The sequence below is a fragment of the Bombina bombina genome, chromosome 2 (assembly GCF_027579735.1).
Source record: "Bombina bombina isolate aBomBom1 chromosome 2, aBomBom1.pri, whole genome shotgun sequence".
NCBI lineage: Eukaryota > Metazoa > Chordata > Amphibia > Anura > Bombinatoridae > Bombina > Bombina bombina.
The window spans coordinates 203,722,282-203,739,781 of record NC_069500.1 but is presented as its reverse complement, the minus strand read 5'-3'; the positions used below and the strand labels follow the sequence as shown (position 1 = coordinate 203,739,781).

Sequence of the window (17,500 nt, the reverse complement as noted above, 5' to 3'; positions counted from 1 at the left end):
TTCTCAGAAATTATTCTAAACTGAGAAATGAATTGGTGAAATCTATATTCTGCAATAATCTACAATATCGTTTTATATAATCGTACAGTGTTTGAAATTATATATCTATATTCATGTTAATTGTTTATATGAAAAAAATAATTCGGGGAATGGTAAAATGTATTTCTTGGCAGCCAGTCAACTGGGTATAATTTCCCCATAAAAATAAATAAAACCAATGTAAATAGTATGAAGGGACACACACGTCATTATACCAAATGTAATACCTTTACAAATAAACTGTCACACAGCAGCAATATCGCATGTGGGATTGTTTATGAAAGGGTCAAAGATCTGCTCTAAACAGGTTCTTCTTTATGGTGCAAATCACCTGACCCACTCTCACCCCAGCACACGCATCATATACTACAGTTTATATAGATCCTAATATAACCACATACAGACAGCTAAGTTTCCTATTCAGGTTACACCGCATGCTTCTCCTTCCAGGAAGATCCTAGGTGCAGATACAGGACAAAAAAAATGCAAGTTACCGGTCGAAACCAGTTGCGTGTGTTCTATGTTATGTGTGTGAGGGAACAGGGCTAAGGAACCTGTTTATTCTCCTCAGTGAGTTTCAGGTGTAAGTCTTTGTGCCACGCCCGGATCCCATGAGAGGTGGAGGAGGGGAGAAGGAGGAGGGAAGTGAGGAAGGGCTGTGAAACCACAGAACTCCATCGCACCTTAGTGCTGGAGAATACAGGATACCACCGTTTGTTTCTGTTTTGTTGATTTCAGTTTAATACGGGGCAATTGTAGGATCACTTAGGCCCCCCCCTCCTCAAATTATCAGTATTGGAGAGCAGGTGGCTAAAGAGGTAAGGAACTTCATTACTTTTTACATTTATCTCTTTGTTAAGCAGGGTTTGGATAACTGAGTTTTAAAGTATGAGGGGGGTCGATGATAGTGAATGTATTGTTATAATTCCTGCTGATTGGAAAGTTAGCCAAGTGGGTATTCCTAGGTAGACGAGGACTGTATCATATTAACTTTATTTATTACATTGTAACTATAGGAAAACTTCATGAATTGGTTCTTGTTTCAAGGATTTAAGAATCTAGTAGAAATGTTATTTATTATTGTTAAATAGACCCCCCCCACCTCTCAGCTTGCCTAAAAAATCAAGAACCTTATTTTTTCAGGTTTTCAGCTGTGTGCTACCCAAAAACATACATGGTTCATACATATATATATATATATATATATATATATATATATATATATACACCTTCTTGGCTGAACACCTGCAACAGGGATTTTACCTTTGTTGTAAACAAACTTAAAGGGACATTAAACACTTAATAAATCATTGCTTGAATGATGTATTCAGAGCAAAGATTAGCCGGAGAATAATTTGTACATGTATTTTTAACAATTATATTAGTAGTTTTAAATATTGGGGGGGAAAAAAAGTAAAGGTAATGTCCGTAAAGCAGTGGGCACTGCCATATTGTAACTTAGGTTTCTTTTTCTGCTAAGCCAATTGGGAATGGTTATAAATGGCTTACTAGAGTGTGCAAACAATGACTGTGTGGAATATAGCTGTGTCTGCACTTCTATGTTTAACATGAATTGAAAAGCCAACAATATTCAGAATTATATGAAAGGAGAACAAAATAAATAACAAAAGTATATTGCAAAATGGTTTTACTACATGTAATTAAAGAATTTATTTTAATATCTTGAAGCGTTTAATGTCCCTTTTTAAATGATTTTAATTCCCTTGATTGCTAAAAACACATGGGAAATCACTGCTGCCTAAAGTGGTAGCAATTATTTTATTCATTAACTGTTAGAGACCCACAATGGCAGTGGTTAACTCCTTATCTGACACATGCATACAGAACAGCAATAAGGAGAGCCTAGTATGTTTTGACAGTACACTGAATAAAGGGGGGTAGATGTTCACACCTTGTGAGACCACCACTCATTTTCCCTGGGCAGTTTGTTTACTGGGTATCAGACCATTTTTAGGTAATTTGTTGTCTAGCAAGGGTACAAACTGCCTTTTTCTTAGGAAGGAATAGGGAAACCACCGTTGGCTGAAAAATATTAGACTTCCACAGAAATATCCTTATCACTAGGTATTGTAGTAAGAATAAATTATTTCAGTATTTGTGAAAGTGGGTTAAAGGTTTAGTAAGTAATAGCAACAGAAAACCATGCTGAATAATGCTTTAGTATGAGGGGTACTGGACCAAAAAATTTTGGGCAAGATTTATCATGAGGCGAATGCCTCATGATAAATATTTATGAAGCAGCAGTTTATACCGTTGCCTTATAAACCCTCTTGCCAACTTGGATTTTGCAGATGAAAATCACCCCAGAATTCTTTAAACGTGGTGACTGACAAGCCCCAACTCTCATGCAATTTGCTTTTGTACTGGTAACATATGTGCGCCACAGTCTGCGATGGAATGAAATCCTGACCGTTTTGCACAGTGATACATTTTGCTCTTTGTTTTGTGTGATGCTCCTAGTAAATACATGTACCATGTCTGATAATTGCATGCTTTAACTTTTTAATGCCATTCTGACGTTCTATTCCGTCCTAACCGCGCCGGACTTTAGCCGTTTGGCTGTCCTGAAGCCAATTGCGCTTCCAAGATACGATCGCGGCTTGAGAGGCTACCTAGTGTCATAGGGACGCCCCTCTGACCCAATCCCATCATTGAAATCACAGGATCGCAGGATTTCAATTTGTTTTCATCGGAACGTTGTTCCGATGTAGACAAATTAACCCTGTCATCAAAGGGTTAATAGTGCTTCACATACCTAGATTTCTCTTTTTTTTTTTTTTTTTTTTAATTGACCAAAATTAATAAATACATTACAGATAATATAATGTACATTGTGCAAAGATACAGAAAAATCAATTAAACAAATAAATTGGTCAGAATTTTTACAACGGTGTATATATATGAGAAAAGAAAAAACATGAATATGTTTACAAAATATATGTAATACTCCACTGCAGAACATCATTTAACAAAACACCAGACACAATTATTTTGTAGTGCTCACTAAGTATTGTTCCTTATGACCTAAAGATTTAAGGCAATAGAAGCTTCTGAAAATTTCTAAAATGTTGAAGCGATCCCGGAGTCCCAGTAAAACATGACATCTATAGATTTCTCTGTCTGATCTTGATATAGCAAAATTCTTCTAACCTCAATAACTCATTGCAAGTATCTATCATAGCTCCTAGAATTTTAAAACTTACTCTAACTTTTTTGGTTATTCTCCATATATCTATATACAAATACCTTTTGTCTGGCTCCTAAATATTCTTACTGGCTCCTAATTTTGTAAACACATTTGTTGACCTCCTGGGGAATTTTTTTTTTGTTTTTAGAAAGGGAAATGTTCTAATCAAACTTTTTTTTTTTTTAATTTTAAATAAGCTTTATATGGACAAAGTAAAAATGGCTTAAAGGTTTTAGGGATTTATTTTTTTTATATACAAAACAATTGTCATTTTATTATTCAGGACCCTCAAGCTTTTATTTCTGTATTTGCTGTGCTATCATTACCATTCTTGCATTTTAAAGGGACAGTTTACCCCCAATTTAACAATGATCCGTTACATCAATAGCGCTAAAAACATACCGCTGCACCCCTTTACATACATACCAGATGGACAGTTATTATAGTAAGCAAACAATAAGTAACTTGATTTTGCTAATAGATATGGCCACCAAACTCCTCCTTCGTGCCCTTCTCTATGGATTTCCATGCTCGTTCATGTTAGAAACTGTGATATTGCTAATGCGCATATTCTATTCGCTGTGAACGCGTCTTGAAACTCCAACCAAGGAGTAATTATGATTGTAGCATTCATTTGAACAGAATGAGAATACGTAACAGTGGGGAGAGTTTGGAGGCTATACCTACATGCTATAAACTGATTACTCCTATACCAGTCGAGATACTGAACAAGCAATGTGGTGCAGATACATCTTCTTTTCTTAATGTAAGGTATGGATTTAGGTTTAACCAGCTGTTGACTGTCCCTTTTTAAAGACAAATATCAGCTTTGCAGAGAGTTCATAGGGAGGCTGCAAATATGCTTTTTTTTCTTATAAGAAAATGTTACTCTTTGTATTTTTATAACTGCAGTGTCTTATTTGATTGAAATAACATAGAAACCTTGCTTTGAGAACTGTTTTACAAAGTCAGATGAATTCCCCAAGGATTAATGGGTTCCTTCTCATGAAGCACTTGCTTGACCTGTAAACAAGCCTTGGAATTACATTGATGTGAGGAACACCCTTTGTTAAGGCCTCTCCTTTTTCCTTCATGTAAAAAATGCAGGTTTTGTTCTAATAAAGTTGGCAGTATTTTTCACAGCAGGATATCTGTGTTCTTGGGCAACAGTATTAGAAGCCACCTTCTGCCTGCAGTCTCCTGGACTTTTATTTTATATTTCACATTTAATTTGGCAACTAAGGGTTTATTGCAACTTACAACATAGCTGATTACATGTGAAACTTTGAATCCTGCCACATTATTGCAAAGCCAGCCATGCTTTTTAAACAGCTACTAATGGATTTATTTTAAATATATACAAATGCACATTTTTAGGAGCCCTGTTCCCCAGTAATTGTCATCTGCTTAAAGCATTGGTATTTAATATTATCAGCATATTTACTGCCCTATAGAAGGGGAATACAAAATGTAAAAGATTAAAGCAAAACTTAACTAAAGCAACATTATACTTTTTTTGTTTTATAGATGGCATTTTTGCAGCACTCACTGAGCTGGCTTTAATAGTCAATATATCTATGCCTTGTGCTACACTTTCACATCTAGGGAATAATAATAGTTCTTGTCATTCAGTACTTAAAATATATATAAAAGGGTATAGTAAAGACCAAAGAAGGGCTTAACATTGCCGAATAGCTTGTAGGTAACTTAGAGTGCAGAAGTATTATGCTTAGTAATGCTATAATTTGGGGTGTGTGTATGTATATATATATATATATTCACTTTAGCTTACTAGTCAAGGTTTAATTTCAATAAAATGAGCCTGATATTATTGTGTGTATGATCCAAGCATATTTCCATCTTCACAATAATGTCTAGTTTGTTTACTTGAAAATGGTGGGAGCCTTGCGGGTTAACGTGTAATACATGCTGGCATATTGTTTTCTGATACTGTCTGTTGCCCAGGAATTTTAGTTGATTGTGATTGGTTAATGTGACTATTAAAAACACTTTTGTGTTCTTAGTGAATGTATATTCTATGTGTTAGACATTTTTTTTTTTCTTTATATATTATGCTTTTGCAAATTTATAAACTATTTTAATTGATAATTAATTGGTTTTGCCTAAAGAGAGCGCATATTTTTCTTTGTTGTAAGAGCAAGAAATAAATACATTCATTAGGTCAAAATAATAAATCTTATACCTTTTTGGCAATTCACAGAGGAGCACTGTTATAAATGTCCTTTTTGTTGTGTGTTTTTTTTTCTTTAACAAAATATACCATAAGAATGAAGAAAATGCAATGATAGAATTAAATTGAAAAGCCTTTTAAAATTGCATACTGTCTGTGAACCATGAAAGTTTAGTTTTGACTAAGAAGTAGGTAGTTTGCTAAAAAATACTATTAGAATCCTGCAGCTTTTATTATGTTAAGGGGCATTGCTGACAGTACCCTGGTTTTGTTACAGTAAATTATTCAGTGCAAAAGCATTTAACAAAGGGTTTCTATTACAATACGCCAGACTTGTACTAAATCATTTAAAGCTCAAAATATGATTAGATTGGGAAGAAGGCAGGATTCACAAAGATAGATTTAAAGTGACATTACACTAAATGTTGTTTCATGTATGTGAAATAAGAATTAATACGGTCATAATAATTAAAGGGCATGCTCTAATTTGATCCAAGAAGGAGCGCTATTTGCACAACTCTGTGGTGCTTTTACTGTGTGTTTAACACCTTTTGCAGGGGTTGAACACACAGTAGTGTAGGGTTGATCATCTTTAAATGTACATGCTATAATGGAATAGAGCGTGTAGTTTTTCATGTATGCCTATTTAAGTATGATATATATTAGGTGTGTTGTATTTGGCAATCATTTTCTAAACATGCTGAATATGGCTGAAGGCAGCAGCATTCGGCACCATATTTATTTGTGTAATAGTGCAACACAAAGATTTGAATTTGCACAGTTTTTTTTGTGTGTTGCACTATTACACAAATAAATCTGCGGTCTGCATTTGTTTAGAAAACAAATTTCATTTTGATCTATCAAATAACTGAAGGACACGGTAATATTTCAGTAGTAAAATGAGGTTTATTGGATTAACAGAAAATGTGCAATATGCATTCAAACGAAATTAGACAGGTGCATAAATTTGGGCAACCTTGTCATTTTGTTGATTTGAAAACCTGTAACTACCTAGCACTGATTAAGTGGAACACACGATTGGTTTGGTGAGCCCATTAAGCCTTGAATTTCATAGACAGGTGTATCCAATCATGAGAAAAGATATTTTAAGGTGGCCAATTGCAAGTTGCTGTTCTCTTTGACTCTCCTCTGAAGAGTGGCAACATGGGGGCCTCAAAACAACTCTCAAATGACCTGAAAACAAAGATTGTTCAACATTAGGATTTAGGGGCAGGCTACAAAAAGCTATCACCGAGATTTAAGCTGTGAGGAACAAAGTGAGGAAATGGAAGACCACAGGCACAGTTCTTGTTAAGGCTAGAAGTGGCAGGTCAAGTAAAATATTGGAGAGGCAAAGGATAGCGAATCGGTCAAAAACAGCCCACAGACCACCTCCAAAGACCTACAACATCATCTTGCTGCAGATGGTGTCACTATGCATCGTTTAACAATTCAGCGCACTTTGCACAAGGAGAAGCTGTATGGGAGAGTGATGCGGAAGAAGCCTTTTCTGAACACACGCCACAAACGGAGTTGCTTGAGGTATAAAAACGCACATTTGGACAAGCCTGCTTCATTTTGGAAGAAGGTGCTGTGGACTGATGAAACAAAGATTGACTTATTTGGTCATAACAAGGGGCGTTATGCATGGCGGCAAAAGAACACAGCGTTCCAAGACAAATACTTGCTGGCCACAGTAAAATTTGGTGGATGTTCCATCATGCTGTGGGGCTGTGTGGCCGTGTGGCCAGTGCCAGTATTGGGAATCTTGTTATAGTGGAATCCATGCGACCCTCAACTTTATCAGCAGATACTTGAGAATAATGTCGAGCCATCAGTCACAAAGTTGAATTTACGCCGGGGCTGGATATTTCAACAAGACAACGACCTAAAACACTGCTCAAAATCTACTCTGTACTGGTTCCTCTGCATAAATGCCAATGTTCTGTAATGGCCATCCCAGACCTGAATATCATTGAAAATCTGTGAGGTGATTTGAAGCGGGCTGTCCATGCTCAGTAACCATCAAACCTAACTGAACTGGATATGTTTTGCAAGGTGGAATGGTCCAAAATGCCTTCATCCAGAATCCAGACACTCATTACAGGCTATAGGAAGCGTCTAGAGGCTGTTATTTCTGCCTTATGAGGCTCTACTAAATATTGATGCAATATCTCTGTTGGGGTGCCCACATTTATGCACCTGTCTAATTTCGTTTTGATGCATATTGCATATTTTCTGTTAATCCAATAAACCTCATTTCACTACTGAAATATTACTGTGTCTTTCAATTATTTGATAGATCAAAATGAAATTTCTGATCCAAACGCCCAATTATTTATAAATGAAAATCATGGAAATTGTCAGGGGTGACTAAACTTTTGCATTCGACTGTATGTGTATGTATGTATATACTCTTTTTTTTTTTTTTTTTTTTTTTTTTAATGGTTATGTCAGACATAAAAAGCAATAGCATTAATTACAGCATAAACACTAAATGTAGTTTAAGCATCAGTAAAGGAGAGCTGTGTTAATATTTTGAAATAGTAGATTCCTTATGTTTTATAAAGTTAAGCCATCTAGAGGGTTGAATTAAAAACAAATATTTTGTACTACTCCCTTTTATATCTGTGAAATTTCCAGACATTCAACCTACAATTAGATGTTACACTTCATGCCTGGCAATTAAAGGCAGGTGTGAAATAGCTATGGATATATTCTGATTCAGACCACAAATGTGCCTTTCATTTGTTTTGCCAGTACGTTATACCTACTTAGGTGAAAGCTTCATTGTGTGTTTGGTAAATAATATCTATTAGTTTAATTTTTTTTTTGCAGTTTGTAAATCTATTCCAAGGAGAACAAGAGGTGTAGTTTACCCACCAAATTATTAACACATTTGTGTCCTTGTGTATAGCAAATAGGTTGTGATTTTTATTTTTCATGTCTTTTCAGTTTCCAGTTCCTTGATTATTTTCCTGTTAATTTTGCCTTTGGCAACACATCAGAAATGTCTCACAGGCCGTTTGAGAGTCCTCCACCTTATCGACCAGATGAATAGTAAGTATAAACTTCCTGATTAAATTTGCTTCCGATAAGTTGAGTACACAGTAAATTTATCTTTCCCAAGTTCATTAGATAAGCTGCTAACCTAACACGCTGACTTGAATTTACTCAAGATTAACTCTTATGAATTTAAATGGACAGTACACCAATTTTCATATAACTGCATTAATAGACGCTACTTTAAAGAAGAATATGCATAGATAATAATCTAAAAATCCAGTATAAATCCTTTTAAAAACTTACTTAGAAGTTTCCAGTGTAACACTGTTGATAAGGTTAGTTTGGAACACCCAGTGAAAGGGGCTGTGAGCAAGCAACCCCCACTTCCCTGCATATGAAAAGACAGATAATATATACGGGAGCCAGCAGTAGTTGGCAAACGTATGTATACATCTGACACTTTTGGGCTTGGTTAGGGGTCTGAAAAACAGCACAATGTTATAAAAAAAAACAAAAAAAAAAAAAAAAAACTATACATTGTTACAAAAACACTACCAGATGGGCTATATAAATGGATCATCTACAAAACATTTATGCAAATAAAAATCTAGTGTACAATGTCCCATTTTAAAGGGACACACAACCTTACTTTGAACTTTTTTATATCTGTCCCCAACTGGCCTCAGTAGAGGAGATTAGATAAGGAGAACAGGCTTATTACTTAGGTCAGTGTTTTTCAACCAGTGTGCCGTGGCACACTAGTGTGCCGTGAGAGATCCTCAGGTGTGCCACGGCAGACTGACAAGTGTGACATATTTTTTAAACTTTGCTTGTTTTTTACTCCCAGTGCAGGGGTTGTTTGTAGGAGGCATGGCATAAAAGCACAATACATACAGTATGTGTGTGTTTGTGTGTATGTGTATATATATATATATATATGCTGTATTAGGCTACAATGTGTAATTTTTTTTTAAAATTTTGGGATGGTGGTGTGCCACAGGACTTTTTAATGTAAAAAAGTGTGCCACGGCAAAAAAAAAGGTTAAAAATCACTGACTTAGGTTACAACATATCAATGACCATCACTTTATAGAGAGTAAAAGTTGGAAGTTATTTGTAAATTATATAAACAAATAATATAATTTAAAAAGAAAAAAATATTTTCCATATTCTGTTTAATCTTTGCTGTGACTACATTATGTTTAGCATTTATTTAGTTTATTGTCCCTTTAATTCTTGCTATGGTTTATTTAAAGGGACACTCTAACCAAAAATGTTTTCATGATTCAGATTGAGCATGAAATTTTAAGCAACTTTCTAATTTACTCCTATTATAACATTTTCTTCATTCTCTTGGTATCTTTATTTGAAATGCAAGAATGTAAGTTTAGATGCCGGCCCATTTTTGTTGGGTTGTCCTTGCTGATTGGTGGATAAAGTCATCCACCAATTAAAAAAAAAAGTGCTGTCCAGAATACGGAACCCAAAAAAAAGTTAGATGCCTTCCTTTTCAAATAAAGATAGCAAGAGAAGGAAGAAAAAATGATAATAGGAGTCAATTAGAAAGTTGCTTAAAATTGCATGCACTTTGTGAATTACAAAAGAAAAAATTTGGGTTCAGTGTCCCTTTAAGTAAAGATGGAACCTCAAAATGTCACTTATTTTTTTTTTTTTTTTGTCCCTGACCTTTTTGTTCAAATTCAATAAACCGATCTGTTTAAATGTGTGTCATACACAGGTATTCCTTCTTTTTTTTTTCTTTTCTCTCTTTATCTGGGTGATGGTAACTGCAGGCTTGTGTGCACATGTGAAATGTTTTGTAAGATTATTTTATACCAGTGTAGCTTTGATAGTCAAGGAATATTAAAGGGACACTGAACCCAATTTTTTTTCTTTCGTGATTCAGATAGAGCATAACATTTTAAGCAACTTTTTAATTTACTCCTATTATCAAATTTTCTTTATTCTCTTTGTATCTTTATTTGAAATGCAAGAATGTAAGTTTAGATGCCGGCCCACTTTTGGGGAACAACCTGGGTTGTCCTTGCTGATTGGTGGATAAATTCAGCCACCAATAAAAAGGTGCTGTCCATGGTTCTGAACCAAGAAAAAAAGCTTAGATGCCTTCTTTTTCAAATAAAGATAACAAGAGAATAAAGAAAATTTGATAATAGGAGTAAATTAAAAAGTTGCTTAAAATTGCATGCTCTATCTGAATCATGAAAGAAAAAAAGTTGGGTTCGGTGTCCCTTTAATGGAAAAAATGTGTTGCATTATGTAATGGTTTAAAGAGATTCCAAAATGTAAGGCTACCATGGTTAAAAACCAGGAAGTGATGGAAAAATATTAGGTTAAAGGGACAGCATACTGTAAAATGTTACCCTTTCTATACCAGCTGCACAGTATAAAATGTATGGGGGAATTGCTCCTTTGGTTTTAATTTTATATTTGAAGCATAGGTTTTACTAATTGACAATATAGCCCATTTGAAATGGGCTGAATTTGCAGAAAAAATAAACATCCTTCTCTATGCGTATATGCACAAATGCCACCTTATCTCAGGGACTATATAATAAGGCTGATCATTTTAGTACCCGTTTACCCCCCTCCCCCCAAAATGGGCTGCTGCTGATTTTTATTGGCATAGCTTTATTTTAGAGAACACAAAAGTATTCATATCAGTATAGTTGTTGGTTTTGACAGATTAACTCCGCTATTTGAAATGACAAAGGTAAAATAGTTTATGGTAAACAATTGCATATACTTCAACAGGTAAACTAGATGATTGGGAACACATTAAAGGGGGAAACACTTACAGTACAATGTCCCTTTAAGGCCCAAGGATTCTCACTCACTAAAAAACCCTGACATTTATTTTTTTTATCACTTTTTACTGACATCTGAATGATTGGCTTTAAAGGGAAATAAAACCCCACAACTTTACCATGATTCAGATAGAGTATACAGTTTTTTTTTTTTTTTATTGTTTTATTTATAATCCAAGTCACTGTCCAAAAACAATATCAACCATTTTGAAAACATGGCATAATCAAAAGATACAGAGTATACAGTTTTTAAACAACTTTCCTGTGCGCTTCAATTTTTTTTTTTTTTTTTTCTATTTCTTGTTATACTGCACTACTATATGGCAGTAGCTTTGTAACAATGTTATACATTAACAAGCACTAGATGGCAGTACCATTTCCTGTCATGTAGTGCTCTAGACATGTGCACGCTACCTATCTAGATATCCCTTCAACAAACAATAACATGAGAGCCAAGCAAACTTGATAAAAGTAATACATTTGAAACGTTTTAAAATTGTATCCTCTATTTGAATCATGAAAGACAAACTGTGGGTTTCATGTCCCTTTAAGCATTATAAAGTTCTCATTTTATTCTATTCTATCTTTGCAGCAAGCCTTCTAATTATGCCCCAAGCAGGGCCATGTATGGAGGAGAGATGCAGTCACAACCTGCCTACTCATACTACCCAGAAGATGAAGAGATTCAGCATTTCTACAAGTGGAGTTCACCACCGGGAATCATTAGGATTATGGCCATCCTTATTGTTGTCATGTGTGTTGGCATCTTTGCTTGCGTTGCTTCCACTCTGCCTTGGGACATGGATATGTCTAGGCAAAATATGGGTTATGGTGGTGGAACTGGCACTGGAGGTGGCTATGGTGGTTATGGTGGCTATGGTTTTGGAGGTTCCCAGATGGGCATAGGATTTGCCTATGGAGGAAACTACACTGATCCACGATCTGCCAAAGGCTTTATCCTTGCTATGACTGCTTTTTGCTTTATTTTTGCCTTGGCAGTATTTATAATGTCTGCTACCAGGACACACATGTCCACAACAAGAAAATTCTACTTGATAGTGCTCATTATCAGTGGTATTCTCGGAGGTATGATGTTCATTGCCTCGATTGTCTTCACCATAGGAGTAAACCCAGTTGCTCAAGCCTCTGGATCATCCTTTTACAATCAAATTGTTAGCATATGCAGCCAGTTTTATACACCAGCTCTCACTGGAGTCTATATGGATCAGTATCTTTACCATTACTGTGTGGTGGAACCACAAGAGGTTAGTACTAGGCTGTATTCCATATTAATGAATACTGTTTTTGAAGAGTTTATATCTTTTCAGTGTCTCAGTAGATTTGTATACAATTTGATATTTTACATAAAAAGTGGTAGTCACTGCAAGCCTTAAAATGTGAGGTCAATTTGACCAGGGCTTTTTTGTTTGTTTTAAAGCTGTTTTAGATTTGAAAATGTATACTTAGTTTTAAAATATGTCTTGCCAAACATCAAGTGCTAGGTCCAGAAATAAAGCTTCAATATGGTGATAAATCTATGTTGCTATTGCATGTTCAGTTATAGTAACATTAAGTTTAGTCTACATACTTACACTTTTTATGAGAACAGAATAAATATGTTAAATAGATCACATTTTTTAATTTTCATCTGGGGTTTATTTTGAGTATCGAAAATTATACTAATCATCAATCATGTATTTCTAATTGAACATTTCAATATATTTCAGATGTATAATTTTGGGTAGTTGGCCTGACCAAACTGAATGTGCAATATTAATATTCATCTTAGTTGGTATGTGTCCCTTTTTAAAAGTAGATTTTTGTTTACACTAGAGAGAATTTTTATGCCACTTATAAAAAAACAAAAAAACTATTACCTTTTTAAAAAGAGAATGGAGATGTTTGAGAGTTAGACAAGTTATTTGGAGAATAAATGTTTTTGTTGTAGTGCATAGGACAAAATAATCACTATTGAAGATACTTTGCTTAAAAAGCTTGTTTGATAAATGGCAAAGGGAACACAAAAAAATCAAAAACTAAACTTTCCTGAGCATGCAATATAAAAAACAAACAAAAAACCCCCAAAAACTTTATTTACTTCCATAATCCATTATCAAATTTTACTTTGCTCACTTGGTATACTTTGTTGAAACTCACTTCTCAGCATATATACATATGGACGTGTCCTGAGCACTGTATGGCATCAGTGTGTGCAGCAATATGATATACAGTGTTAAAAATCTTGACTATATGGCAACAGTGTTTTCAACATAAAACTGTGCTGTCATGCCTCAAAAAAAAAAAAAGTTAATTGGAATGTTTAAAAATTGTATTATCTAATTTGCTTTTATTCTTTAGCTATTCTTTGTTGAAGAAATAGCAATGCACACAGGCATCTATGTGCAGCCACCAGTCAGCAACTACTGAGCCTATTAAGATATGCTTTTTAACAAAGGATAGAAAGAGAATGAAGCAAATTAGATAATAGAAGTAAATTAGAAAGTTGTTTAAAATTGCATGCTCTTTCTAAATCATGAAAGGGAAAAAAATGTGGGGTTTCATGTCCCTTTAAGGCTTCTTTTGTTAGGAGAGGCATTAATAATTGTAGTTCTTGCATACAGCATTTTGAGCTTTTTTTTTTTAATGTAGTGAGAACATGCAAGAGTTTAACAAAAGCTTGTTTAAAGGACCAGTCAACACATTCAATTTGCATAATCAACAAAGCATGATAACAAGACAATGCAATAGCACTTAGTCTGAACTTCAAATGAGTAGTAGATTTTTTTTTTTATAACAAATTTCAAAGTTATGTATATTTCCACTCCCCTTGTACCATGTGATAGCAATCAGCCAATCACAAATGCATATACGTATAGTCTGTGAATTCTTGCACATGCTCAGTAGGATCTGGTGACTCAAAAATTGTAAATATAAAAGACTGTGCACATTTTTTTAATGGAAGCAAATTGGAAAGTTTTTTTTTAAAATTACATGCTGTATCTGAATCATGAAAATTTAATTTAACCTGAGTGTCCCTTTAACAAAAGCTTGTTTTCTTGTTTAAATGAATGCAAGTCTGTCTCTGTGTCTGTCTCTATCTCCCTCTATCTCTATCTATCTCTCTGTCTGTCTCTATCTATCACATATACACTTCTGGCACAGCCTTGTCATTTCCGCCTGGTTGTCACACCTCCCTGTAAAAGCCTGGCCTATTACTTCCTTCACTGTGACGTGAACCTTAAAGTGATGGTAATGGTAAACCTATCAATTTTTTGAAACGCTAGGATTTACCAGTGCTATAAATGAAGGGAAACTTCAGTCATGCAGTATAAAAAACTTCATGCTGAAAAGTACTTTTATTTGCCAGCGAGTTTATGCCGAGCTGAGCGCCTCCGGCCCCCATTGCACAAATGATATTATTCAATGAGGTGACATTTTCACCTCTTTGCCAATAGTTTATGGCTAGCATGCTATTGGCTAAGAGGTGGAGAAGTCCCCTCATTGAGAAAATAGCATTTAGCTGTGGGACGGCTGAAGGCGCTCAGCTTGGCGTAAACTCACAGGCGAATAAAGGTATTTTCAGCGTGACTTTTTTTTTATACTTCATGACTGAAAGTCCCCTTTATTGCTAGCACTGGTAAGTCCTAGTGTTTAAAAAATGCTAGGATTTACCATCGCTTTAAAAAGGTTAGTCCATTGCCGCATGTGTTCCAAGCAGTCAAGGTGTTTAAATCTCTGCTGCAAACCACACAATTACCAGTAATCTAACTCCCTTGACCGTGTGTGTGTGTGCGCTAAGCAAGGATTAATAAATTGGTAGAGGGATGTTCTGGGCTATCAGTGGCTTAAAACATTACTTGGTTATCCCCTGTCCTGGGTATCCAAGAACTAAAACTTCTTCTCCTACCCTGTGCATAACGGAATTATAAGGTAGGATTTGACAACTGCTTGATGGCCTGATGCCGAGTGATTTCTACTCCAAGTTATTTGCCTGCTGTGAGTTGTCTTTGATCCACCTCCTGGCATGCTGTTTGCTATGTTATGAGGTCATGTGTACAGTGCAGAGTAGAACAGGGTGTAGTTTTTCTGAGTGATGCAGAACGCCTTGCCTTGGTTGCTGCTGCTTGTCTTATCAGCAAATGCATCCAGATCTAGGCTACCGGTCTAGATAAAAAGATCATGTCTACAGACAATTCTTCTGTATTTTAAAACACTTTTTTAAGGGGGGCTGGATTCTAATTTCTAAAGACATTGTTTTGATCCCTGCTAGAGTTTTGTGTAAATGTATGTAAACCAGAAAATATGTTGTGGTCATTAGGAGGTTAATATCCCTTTTTATTTAAAAAAAAAAAAAAAAAAATCACTGCATTGCAAAAGATCTGCATACAAAATAGGCTTTAAAAGCATTTAACATTTAGAATTTTGTTTGAAACATTTGGCTTGTTTTGCAGTTCTTAGACAGGCTCCTTAAAACCCCTTGTGAGTATTTGTTATATCCTCCTGCTGTGGACATTTGGGAGCTGATTTCAGTTCCTGCACAAACAATTACTGTGCAGCATGTGGGTGGGGGGGGTGAGAATTCTGAATTCCATGGTATTCCCCCCCCCCCCTCCCTCAGCCTCTTTTGGGCCAGTGGGGAAAAAAAATGCATTTTTCCAATTAGATGAAAAGTAGGTAACATAATAAGAGAAAAAGTGCAAAGTTTTTTTCACTGTGTATAATTAAACATTTTGTGGGAAATGCATTTTGAATTTAAATGGACGTCGAGCAAAATGTTTGCAATTTGAATAGTTGCTAGCTTTGTGAGCAGGTGCAGTGTCTGTATCTTGTGTGTATGCCATGTGTACAGTAATTGTGCTGGAACACCGTTATAGGGACTTTATTGCTAACATGATTTGTGGGCCCTGTGATGTGACACCATTAGTCTGTTAAGGGGAGGTTGCTTCTTTACAGGGAATTCTAGGAAGGCTAATGGTACAGGCTGATGCAGCTGACACATGACAGGAAATTTAGTTCTCATGCAAGTTGATAAAACCATGGAAGTACCAAAGATGCCACATGCAGCAGGTGACAGGATGCCTCATGTCGTTTAGAGGACTTCACCTGCTTTACAGATATCTAAACACCACATTTCACTTAGATTCACCTTGTATTTTTGAATTCGTATTTGTAAGCAGATCCTATGCATGTAGTTTGCTCTACACATCTTTCATATACACTGTACAGAGAAAAGCTCACATCAGTAATTTATTTTTGTCTAATAGTAAGGTTAAAAATAAAATGTACCAAAAAAATCACTCTAATTATATTTTTATTTTTAGGCCATTGCAATCGTTCTTGGCTTTCTTGTGGTTGTGGCATTTGCCATCATTATTTTCTTTGGTGTAAAAACAAGAAAAAAGATCAACCGGTGTGGCAAAATGAACATACTATGGAGGAAAAATAACTTTGCAGAAGAGGGAGATCCTCAAGTGGAAGAATGGGTAAGAGGAAAATATTTATACCAGAGGTTTTATGATTATTTTTTAACAGTATCTAACGTGTGTTTAATTTTCTTGTTATTGAAGTAACTTTGCCTAGGTAATAGCAGTCTTCAGTAGGGGTATTTGTATGCTTTGTACAGAACCGACAATACTATGCCCTCCCTGTGGCCCTTAGCTCCAGAAATGGCATTCCTACTTTATACCTAAATCACAAGTTTAACATAGCTGCATATTTTATATATGACCAAATATTTGTGGGTTCTACATTAAGCAAATTTGTCAAATTTGCCCTTGTTTTCTATATGTTCCTTGAAATTTCCTAAGATTTTAGATTTTAACAGGAGAGCTACAGAATTCATAATTCATATATAAATACAGAGTTTAAATATAATTTATGATTCTAATTAAGAAATGTTCCAAGATAATTTGCATATGGAGCTTGTGAAAACATTTTAACTGTGCTTACAATGGACCAGATCATCATCTGTCTAGATTCATTATGAAAAGGAGACAGCTGAAATGGCTAAATAAAATACTATATTTGTAAACCTCATTCCCCAAAGTTCACTTGGGGTGGATGCCAGAGGATTGGTGGGGTGCCTACCTTGAATACCCCAGTAAAAAAAACAGTGTATATGGGTAATTACACTACTTCAAACTTTACCCAGAGCTCCTTGGGTAATCCTAGGACCCGGAAAATATATATACACAGGAACAAACAACCAGCTCAATACCATTTTAACCTGTT

The 17,500-nt window shown here is 35.2% G+C and overlaps 1 protein-coding gene across 1 annotated transcript in view; it reads left to right on the top strand.

The window, feature by feature from the left end:
• The first annotated feature begins 656 nt into the window (after window positions 1-656).
• The window catches only part of OCLN (occludin), a 75,549-nt gene continuing 58,705 nt past the window's right edge, over window positions 657-17,500 (top strand). The window contains 4 exon segments of the mRNA XM_053701447.1: window positions 657-857; window positions 8,394-8,498; window positions 11,862-12,534; window positions 16,591-16,752. Coding sequence (XP_053557422.1) covers window positions 8,449-8,498; window positions 11,862-12,534; window positions 16,591-16,752 — 885 coding nt within the window. The 5' untranslated portion in view covers window positions 657-857; window positions 8,394-8,448.